The sequence below is a fragment of the Perognathus longimembris genome, unplaced genomic scaffold (genome assembly GCF_023159225.1).
Source record: "Perognathus longimembris pacificus isolate PPM17 unplaced genomic scaffold, ASM2315922v1 HiC_scaffold_2936, whole genome shotgun sequence".
NCBI lineage: Eukaryota > Metazoa > Chordata > Mammalia > Rodentia > Heteromyidae > Perognathus > Perognathus longimembris.
In genome coordinates, this window is record NW_025958088.1 from 15,130 (window position 1) to 25,995 (window position 10,866).

Here is a 10,866-nt window from a genome sequence, read left to right on the forward strand (position 1 = left end):
CATTCCGTTAAATTCTTTTTTTTTTTTTTTTTTTTTGGCCAGTCCTGGGCCTTGGACTCAGGGCCTGAGCACTGTCCCTGGCTTCTTCCCGCTCAAGGCTAGCTCTCTGCCACTTGAGCCACAGCGCCGCTTCTGGCTGTTTTCTGTATATGTGGTGCTGGGGAATCGAACCTAGGGCCTCGTGTATCCGAGGCAGGCACTCTTGCCACTAGGCTATATCCCCAGCCCATTCCGTTAAATTCTAACTAGTGCTTTTCAAATGAAGGGATTATTTTCTTGTCTTTCTCATATATTGTTTTCCCCATTAACTATTAAGTATTTTTGCAATGTTTCACCAATGTGTTCCTAGATTCTTAAATTGTTCCAACAGGTAAACATTCATCTGATATGTGTGTTTAAATTTTCATTGTATTCCCCCCTAAAATCTTGTAGTAAATCCCCTATTAAAAACTATTCAAGGCTGGGAATATGGCCTAGTGGTAAAGTGCTCCCCTCTTATACATGAAGCCCTGGATTCAATTCCTCAGCACCACATATATAGAAAAGGCCAGAAGTGGCGCTGTGGCTCAAGTGGCAGAGTGCTAGCCTTGAGCAAAAAGAAGCCAGGGACAGTGCTCAGGCCCTGAGTTCAAGCCCCAGGACTGGCAGAAACAAAAAACAAAGTTAAATACTATTCAAAAGTTTCACAATGATATGCATGAAAAGTTTGTGCCTGTTGGTCATCTCATTTTCTTTCAATGCAGAACCATGTTGTATATCTTCACTTATATCCAGAGAAACATTTGATTTCATATTCAAATTTGATAAAACTTTAGGTAAGTTTTCCTGGTGTTGTAAATATAACTATCTATAGTTTTGTGGTCAGCATGCTTATTCTCATAACTGCAATCATAGCTTCGAAGTGTCTATGAATTGTATTCTTTTCATTTTAATTATATTCTAAAGATGATGTACAGAGGGATTACAGTTACATATGCAAGGTCATGAGTACATTTCTTATCCAACATTGTTACCACCTCCCTCTATTTCTCCCACTTTCCTTCTCCTCTACTCCCCCTCCAGAATTGTAAAGTTCATTTCCAACCTAGAGTTCTGTGAGTATGATGTTGCATTGGTTCACTTTTTCTCATTTGTTTCACCATTTTGTTGTTCCCCTTCCTTCCCCAAATCAGATAAACATATGGACAACATACAGCACACCAAAATCAAAAACAGTGACAACAGGGGATAACACAAAAGGGGAAAAAATGAAAGTAACATATACATTTTCTAATACTACTTTTTGTGAATAAAATGAGAATTGTTTCCTTTCAAATACTTATGGTATGATAAAGGCAATTCATACTCAGATTACTAAGAATAAAGGTTAATCAGACCTTCTTGCACTGAAATAGGAACACCTGTGCCTATATTAAGTGTGTCAATAAAATGTACACTTACCATAAATATCCACCATGCAAAATAAATAATTAAAAACAAAGACTCTATTCACTTCATTTCCTCATACCTGATATTTCTTAGAAAACATAAATTAGGCACTTTATATAGCTGTGCATATATGTATACACAATATACATTTTATCTTTCAAAGTGCTAAATTCAAATAAGAAAATATTACAAGTTTATTTGAATTCATAGAGACAAAGCTCAGTTTCTTATGAATTTTCATTTGCATACTAATTCAATATGTACTCTGCTCAATCTATAGCACTCTATGTTTATTTGCTTGTTTGTTTGTGTACAGTTTTTTTGTACCAATAAGGGAACTTGTACTCAGAGCCATTCTTTCTCTCTCTGCACTTTTGTTCATGTCTGGAGCTCTACCACTTGAGTCATGCCTCTACTTCCAAATTTTTGGTGGCTGATTGGAGATAAGAGACTGCAGGCACCATCTTCCTTGCTCCTGGCAGCAGTGACGGTGGGTCACTGCGATTTGAACCATGAAGTTGTTAACCACAACCGTTCCTTCTCGAGATTTGATTCCCTCAACGTTGTCCCCAAAGTGAAAGCGGCGGCTGGCCCTCCAGGAACACCTCTACAGCCTCAGGACCTGGAGTTCACCAAGTTACCAAATGGTTTGGGGATCGCTTCTCTGGAAAATCATGCTCCTGTCTCAAGAATTGGTTTGTTCATTAAAGCCAACAGTAGAAATGAGGACTTCAGCAACCTGGGAACCTCTCCTTTGCTTCCTCTTGCATCTAATTTGACTACAAAAGGAGCTTCCTCTTTCAAGATAACCCGTGGCATTGAAGCAGTCCGTGGTAAATCACGTGTGGCTGCGACCAGAGAAAACATGGCATTCAGTGTGGAGTGCTTGCGGGATGATATGCAGATTCGAATGGAGTTCCTGCTCAATGTCACCACTGCACCTGAGTTCTGTCGTTGGGAAGTAGCTGCTCTTCAGCCTCAGCTAAAGATCGACAAAGCTGTGGCTTTTCAGAATCCACAGGCTCCTGTCATTGAGAATTTGCATGCTGTTGCTTACAGGAATGCCTTAGCTAATTCCCTGTATTGTCCTATGGGATTGGAAAAGTGACATCAGAGGAGTTGCATTTCTTTGTTCAGAACCATTTTACAAGTGCAAGAATGGCTTTGATTGGAATTGCTGTGAGCCATCCTATCCTAAAGCAAGTTGCTGAACAATTTCTGAACATGAGAGGTGGGCTTGGCTTGTCTATTCCCAAAGCCAAATACCTTGGAGGTGAAACTCGAGAGCAGAATGGACACAGCCGTGTCCACGCTGCCATTGTAGCAGGAAGTGCGGCCGAACTCAGTAAGGAAGCAAATGCTTTTGGTGTGCTCCAGCATGTCCTGGGTGCAGGGCCGCATGTCAAGAGGGGCAGCAACAGCACCAGTCTCCTCCACCAGGCCATTGCCAAAGGAAGTCAGCAGCCCTTTGATGTTTCTGCTTCTAATGCCAGTTACTGCGATTCTGGACTCCTTGGAATTTACACTATCACCCAGGCTGCAGCTGCTGGGGATGTCATCAAAACTGCCTACAACCAAGTGAACGCAGTTTCTCAAGGCAAGCGTTCCAGCACAGATGTCCAGACTGCCAAGAGGAATCTGAAAGTTGCATACCTCATGTCAGTAGAGTCTTCTGAGGGTGTCCTGGATGAAGTTGGGTCTCAGGCTCTCATCACTGGTTCTTACATGCCACCACCTGCTGTGCTTCAGCAAATTGACTCTGTCACTGATTCGGGTGTCATAAATGCTGCGAAGAAGTTTATTTCTGGCAAGAAGTCAATGGCAGCAAGTGGAAATTTGTGCACTACCCCTATTATTGATGAGTTGTGACCCGGAAGCAGTCACTGCAGGGTAGACACTCATTAAGAGAAACCCTTCAGCATCAAAAATTCCTAACACGAATCTTCTCCTCAGTGAAGTAGAATACCTGAAAGCATATCAGGTCATTAGCTCAATGGCCTAGAGTCAATAAAACTTTCTGCTGAAAAGAAAAAAAAAGAGACTCCAGGACTTTTCTGTCCAGACTGGCTTTGAACTACAATCTTCAGATCTGAGCCTCCTTAGCTCTCAGTTTTATTGTTGTCTTCTATTTTCCTCTATGATCTATGAAAGGTAGGAGTGAACATGCTGTATTATGTGGATTTACTTGTAACTTGACTTTGAATTCATCTTTTATGAGTCCCACTGATAGGATTCAGTACATGAGCACAGACAATGTGATGATGAGCTGTTGTTCTTTGCACAGGAAATGGCTTTGTAAATGGCCAGCCAATGTGGCTTCCAAGGTTTCTTCCAGGCTGCAAGATTCCAGCATGAGCAGCGCACAGATGTAACAGAGCAGCCTCAGCCCTGCCGGGTCTGCGACTCCCTTCACAGAGCTGTGGGTGACTGTGGCTCATTGTTGCTGGCAGCAATAATGATAACTAGGGACAGTTGGTCTAAGAGCAGAATTCCTCTGAGATGCGCAGGTGGTTATCACCCATGGTGATGCCTGAAAATGTTTACATCTGGACAATTCTACTTTAAAATGAACTTGATATCACCTTTCTAATGTCACTGTAATTCCTCCCCTGTTCAGCCTACAGTCATTCTGCTGCCTGTGTTTTCTAAGAATTATACATTTTGTCTGCAAAAACATGTAAAATTATTTTCTTTCCTTGATTAGATGCTAATGTGTGTATATGACATTTTAACACCTATAAAGGATATTAAATGCTACTACATACCTGAGTATAATAATTACGTGATGCATAACAATACAATATTCGTTCAAAAATTCCTTATTAACAATAATTTACCCTATATTTTTATTCTAAAAATAATACTCAAATGAATATGCTTAAACATTATTATAGAACACTATCATTGTTCTTGCCTAAGAATAAATTTAAGGAATAATTGGTCAAACTATTTGATAATTATATATAAGATAAAATAATGTATCATAAAATTATATAAAATATAGAGTATCATGCACTACAACAACTTTACTAAAGTTTCTTCACATGGTCCACTGCTTAACCATCTCAAGGTTAGCGTTGTTTGGTTTTGGGGGGCGGGGGTTGCTATTTCCTGCCTCTTTAAAGAAGGTGAAGATCAGGGTCATGCTTGTTATCATGGAATGTTTCATCTGGATGGAAGTGACATGTCGATGCTACAAAGAAAGCTTTTTGAATCAGCATATCTACCTAGACTTGGGTTAGAATCCCCTTGAGCTTTGTTTCACATCTGTGTCTATTTTGTGAAGAATGCTGGCTTCTTCAATATTTTATCATTTGTTCAGTTTTTTAATTTATTTTTTAAACAATGGACCACACGTATTTGTATGCTTTTTGAAGAACATATATTCAAGGAAAAAGAGATCCCATCAATAAGCACATTTTCAAGTAATCTTTTACATTTTTGGCTGTATTTTGGGGGAAAAAAGTTCAATCTTTGTTACTCCGAGTTTTCTGTGTTGAAATTTTATTTATTTTTTATTTTTATTATTATTATTATTTTTTTTTTTTTTGGCCAGTCCTGGGCCTTGGACTCAGGGCCTGAGCACTGTCCCTGGCTTTTTTGCTCAAGGCTAGCACTCTGCCACTTGAGCCACAGCGCCCCTTCTGGCTGCTTTCTATATATGTGGTGCTGGGGAATTGAACCCAGGGCTTTATGTATACAAGGCAAGCACTCTTGCCACTAGGCCATATCCTTAGCCCTTAAAATAACAATTTATTTATTTATTGGTTTGTTGTGTTGGTTCTGAGGCTCGAACTCGGGCCTCAGCACTGTCCCTGAGCTTCTTTTGCTCAAGGCTACCACTCTGCCACTTGAGCCACAGAGCTACTTCTGTGTTGAAATTTTAATCCTAAAAGCCATACATGAAGAGGGGAGTGGAGGGGAGTCTTTTGGGAAGTAATTGGTTTAAGAACACTGAGTCCTTCTGAACAGACTAGTGGATTGATCCGTGTTCAGGATGAAGCTTTGCTGTAAAAGCAAACCCATCTGACAAGTCTGTGCTATTTCATCCTCTGACGCCCTCACTCTGCACTGAGGTAAGGTGCAGCTAGGAGGCCTACAACAGCTTCCGGCGCCATGCTGCTCTGGTTCCAGAATATAGCAATATGTTTCCCTTTTAAGTTACCAGCTCAAATATTAAGTAATGGCAAAAGACTCTAATATTCCGTATGGTGCTGTTAAATAGTAAAGATTCATACTTATTACCTTGAAAATGTCCGGTATTTGTCACTTAAAAAATTCATATGTGAGATGACGCTAAGAGAAATGAAATCCAAGCCATGGAAATGAGCGGTTTATCATTGCTGTTGTTATTTTCAATGTACCCTGTGAAATTATGCCTTTTTCTTTTGTTTTTCTTCCCCATGCTTTTACCCCTGATGTCACTGTAACTGACTTTGTTACTATGGGTATTTTATATACATTCATTGGAACTAAGGAAGGGAAGGGGAACATCAAAATGGAAAGACAAAAGGTAAAAGCTAAACCAATACAACAGCAATACTTAAAAGAGTATATGCTGCAAACGGACTGTACAACGTGGGCTGGAGGATTGGGGATTAGGAAAACTGGGAGAAAAATGAAGGAGGAGGTAACAAGTTTGATAAAAAAAAAAATGTACACACTGCCTTGGGTATGAACCTGTAACACCTCTGTAATAATTTTGAAAATAAATAAATTTTTAAAAAGAAAACAACATTCACATGTGTACAAATACTTTGAAGTATTTAAAAGCTTCAAAAATGATTCATCTTACCAGTAGCACACATCGTTGGAAATTCATGTTAAGTTTTCAAACAATTTGTTCACATGGGAGCCAGAGCCCCCACCCCACCCCCCCACACCCCAACACCCCACCCCCCCCCCCCCCCCCCCCCGACCTCGCCTTCTGCTGGCACAGTTCCCTGCGAATGGAGCCTCCCGGGGCCGGAGCTGGGGCGGTTCTGCTGCCTGCCTACCAGTCTGGGCAACACCTTCACCGCCGCCGTGGTCATGTACCATTTCTACCGCTGCTTCCCTTCTAGCAAAGTGGTTTTCATGGCACCCACGAAACCCCTGGTGACACAACAGATGGAGGCTTGCTCCCAGGTGATGGGTATTCCGCAACCCCACAGGGCCAAACTGACAGGTTCTACTCAAGCTATCACCAGGAAGGAAATAGGGTCCCGCAAGAGAGTTCTGCTTCTTACACCTCAGGTCATGCTAAATGAACTTCCTAGAGGAGCTTGTCCCGCTGCTGATGTCAAGTGCCTAGTCGTTGATGAAGCTCATAAGGCTCTTGGAAACGATGCTTATTGCCAAGTAGTGAACCGATTTCGTGATGGTGGTGACAACACATTAGTCTCTACCTGTGTTGGTGAAGAAGGTTTGAATATTGGGGAAGTTGATCTTATAATATGTTTTGATGCCCAAGAAAGCCCGATTCCCTTAATACAAGGAATGGGGAGAACTGGCCGTAAACATCAAGGCAGGATTGTGGTGATCCTTGCTGAAGGGCATGAAGACCGGGGGATTCAACTCAATACAGAAAAAGTGCTTTTAACGCATACTGTTATAGCTGTGCTGCATGTCACAAAAATCGTGTATGAAAAATCGTGCAAGGTGTATGAATGTTCCAGCCCCTTACACACCTGCAATCAAGTGCAACTATAAATCATACTGAAAAAAGTTTACCATCTGACCAGTGGATAATACTTTCAAGGAATTTACTTTGCTTACCCTTTGCAGGATTCTAAGCTAAGTATTCGCACTGACTATTGTGTGCGTGTTTTGTTTGTTTTTATGAATCTGGCTTATTTTGGCTAACATGGTGATCTCTAGTTCCATTCACTTTCCAGCAACCAGTCTTTACAGCTGAATAATACCTCTCTCTCTCTCTCTCTCTCTCTCTCTCTCTCTCTCTCTGTGTGTGTGTGTGTGTGTGTGTGTGTGTGTGTGTGTGTGTGTGATATAATTTATCCCTGGGAAACCTAGAATGTCCTCATAACTTAGATCTTGTGAACAGTGCTTCTCTAAGTATAGGAATGCAGGTCTCTTTCTCTTTTATAGATAATATTTTCCATTCCTTCATGTATATGCCCAAGAGTGGTGTAGCAGAATCAGTTTTGTGGTCATGATCTCTCAGTTTTCTGTGAGACATCCCTATTAATAACTAAGTACATAGAAAAAGGAAAGAAGATGCAATATAGAAAGCGGATCCACAGAGAGAAAGAACAGAAAAAACTAGAATGCTGGTAAAATAATCTTAGGTAAAATGATTACAGCCAAAGATGAAATTACCGTTAAAAGAGACTGGCCTCAAGACAAATGCTCCTGATTCTTTCCTGCTTCACAAACCTCTTCCTTTCTCCATGACTTTCACAAACAGCAAATAGAATCGCTGTCTGTGTAGCTGATTCAGGAGAGAAGACATCTTGGGATTTTTAGAAGCAGGAGGAAGACCTCAGATTTAGACTTCAAAAAGGCTATTCTAGCTCCAGGGTGGAGAGAGCGAGAGACAGTGTTTGACTTTCTTGAGGAAATCCCGTTCCAGACATGGCAGTATTGACACTTGCATTTCTGCCACCTTGGAGTAATGGTGCAAAATAATTAACTCCAATCCTGCTTCTAATCCTCACCTCATTCTTCACGTTCTTGAGGGTAAGTCATGCCAACTTTGCTAAGTCAAATTGGTCCTGGCTTTGGTTATAGCATTTCTTCCAGTGACTCGAGTGGTTAGTTGTGAAAGATCTGCCTTCAAAATGAAAACTCTTTTATGCATCCATCAAGAAGCTATGCCTCTTAGTCTCACCATTGCATGATAAGCATCTAGCAACACAGTCACACACATGCACAGACAGGACATGCACACACATGCACACACACACACGGCACACTATGGGTCAATGCAAATTCCTCTCCTAAAATCTAATATTCCTTTTATGTTCCTAATGATTGGCCAGCCAAACAGGCAAATTCTGAACCAAGGAAAGATCTAGCATGTGTTCATTTAAAAGACCTGGGTGGTCTTTATGTTCCAGCATTTCTAATAAATGTAGTATGTTTCCAAAACCAAAATGAAATAAAAATAATGTCTATGACTTTGAACAAACTATTCCTCAATTTCACTCTCTTCATGTCCTCCTAGGCCATTATTTGAATCTGAGCCACTCTTTTCTCTTGCTTGGACTTTCAATTGAATTAACGGGCCATTAAACTTTCAGACTTCTTTCGGAAGTGATCCGTCAACAGAGATGGCATTTGATGTGCTAAGTTGCTTTTGGAAATATAAGATACATATTGTTGCCATTTTTTCCCTCTTCAAAGAACATCAGACTTGGAAGTGCCCCATGGCTTACAGACATCTCTATTTCATGGCCGATCTTAGCAAATCTCACAGTTCTACACACCATCTTTATGCCAATTGTTCCTCCATTGGTGAATCAAGCTGGTTCTTTTACTAGAACTTCGAGCTCCTAATCAACTGCTTATTTAGCAGCTTAAATGGGTGCTAAATAGTCCCACTGGCATTCTATGTCTCTAGCTTTATCATCTTCTTATCTTTCTCAAGAGTTAATGGGGACTGCATTCTTTCAGTTACAAAGTAGGCCCAAAACCCCAGAGCTTTTCTGGTGCCATCAGCCCCTCAGTTTGTCCTACCAGTCTTGCTTTCAACACATATTTAGACATTAACTGTGCACCTCAGGACCTCCAACTGCTGTTTTCCCATACATTTTTCTGTAGGTATTGTGTAATAATTTCCTACCGGGTTTCCTGTTTCTGCTCTTATCCCTATGATAATCTAACAGCAGTCATCGAAATCTCACGGACAGCTAAGTTAGACAATATGAGTTTTGGTCCTCTTGCCCTGCTTAGGACCTGTCTCATTCTAAGTGAAAGCTCAACTCTATCAGGCCTTGGTGGCTCACATCTATAATCCTAGCTACCCTGGAGGCTGAGATCTGAGAATTACAGTTCAAAGCCAGCCCAGGCAGGAAAGCTCCTGACACTCTCATCTCCAATAAACCACCAAAAAGCCAGGAATGGAGTTGTGATTCAAGTGCTACAATGTTAGCCTTGAAGGAAAACGTTAAGGGACAACATCCAGGACTGGAGTTCAAGCTCTAGTACTTGCGTGGGAGGGGAAAGAAACGGGAAGAGAGATGAAGGGCAAGAGATGAGTGATACAATGCAAGTCTATTATATACATGCATAAAAACATCACAATGGAACTGTCATAACCCTCCAGGCAGGGAAAATCTGGAACCTGCTGTGTCACTGCCTACCACATAAAAGGGGGCATGGCATTAAGCCATTTGAGGAGAAAGGGAGGAGCCCAGGCATGGGCACAGAGACTGAACATGGACTCAGAAAAGAAGAGCCGGAGGCCGGCCTAGGGACAGGACAGACGTGACCCGGGCCTGGGGGCTGGACAGATGCCACCCGGGCCTGGGGGCTGGACAGATGCCACCCGGGCCTGGGGGCTGGACAGATGCCACCCGGGCCTGGGGGCTGGACAGACACCACCCGGGCCTGGGGGCTAGACAGACGCCACCCGGGCCTGGGGGCTGGACAGATGCCACCCGGGCCTGGGGGCTAGATGGACGCCACCCGGGCCTGGGGGCTAGACGGACGCCACCCGGGCCTGGGGGCTGGACAGATGCCACCCGGGCCTGGGGGATGGAGAGATGCCACCCGGGCCTGGGGGATGGAGAGACACCACCCGGGCCTGGGGGCTAGATGGACGCCACCCGGGCCTGGGGGCTGGACGGACGCCACCCGGGCCTGGGGGCTGGACGGACGCCACCCGGGCCTGGGGGCTGGACAGATGCCACCCGGGCCTGGGGGCTAGACGGACGCCACCCGGGTCTGGGGGATAGACAGACACCACCCGGGCCGGGGGTAGACGGACGCCACCTGGGCCTGGGGGCTGGACAGATGCCACCCGGGCCTGGGGGCTAGACGGACGCCACCCGGGCCTGGGGGCTAGACGGACATCACCCGGACCTGGGGACAGGACATATGCCACCTGGGCCTGGGGGATGGACAGATGCCACCCGGGCCTGGGGGATAGACAGACACCACCCGGGCCTGGGGGCTGGACAGATGACACCCGGGCCTGGGGGCTAGACGGACGCCACCCGGGCCTAGGGACTAGATGGACGTCACCCGGACCTGGGGGCTGGACAGAGGCCACCGGAATGGGGGCTAGACAGAGGCCACCCGGGCCTGGGGGCTAGACAGACGACACCCGGAATGGGGGCTAGACGGAGGCCACACGGTCCTGGGAGCTAGACAGACTCCACCCGGACCTGGGGGCTGGACAGAAGCCACCCGGGCATGGGGGTAGACGGACCCCACCCGGACCTGGGGGCTGGACAGACCACCTGGGCCTGGGGGCTGGACAGACAAAGACAGGCC

At 44.1% G+C, this 10,866-nt stretch overlaps 1 protein-coding gene across 1 annotated transcript; it reads left to right on the forward strand.

The window, feature by feature from the left end:
* The first annotated feature begins 688 nt into the window (after window positions 1–688).
* On the forward strand, window positions 689–3,455 carry LOC125344676 (cytochrome b-c1 complex subunit 2, mitochondrial-like). The gene is given in 3 exon segments (XM_048337096.1): window positions 689–815; window positions 1,911–2,513; window positions 2,516–3,455. Coding segments are annotated over 3 exon segments (1,512 nt in total). The 3' UTR covers window positions 3,298–3,455.
* The last annotated feature ends 7,411 nt before the right edge of the window (window positions 3,456–10,866 follow it).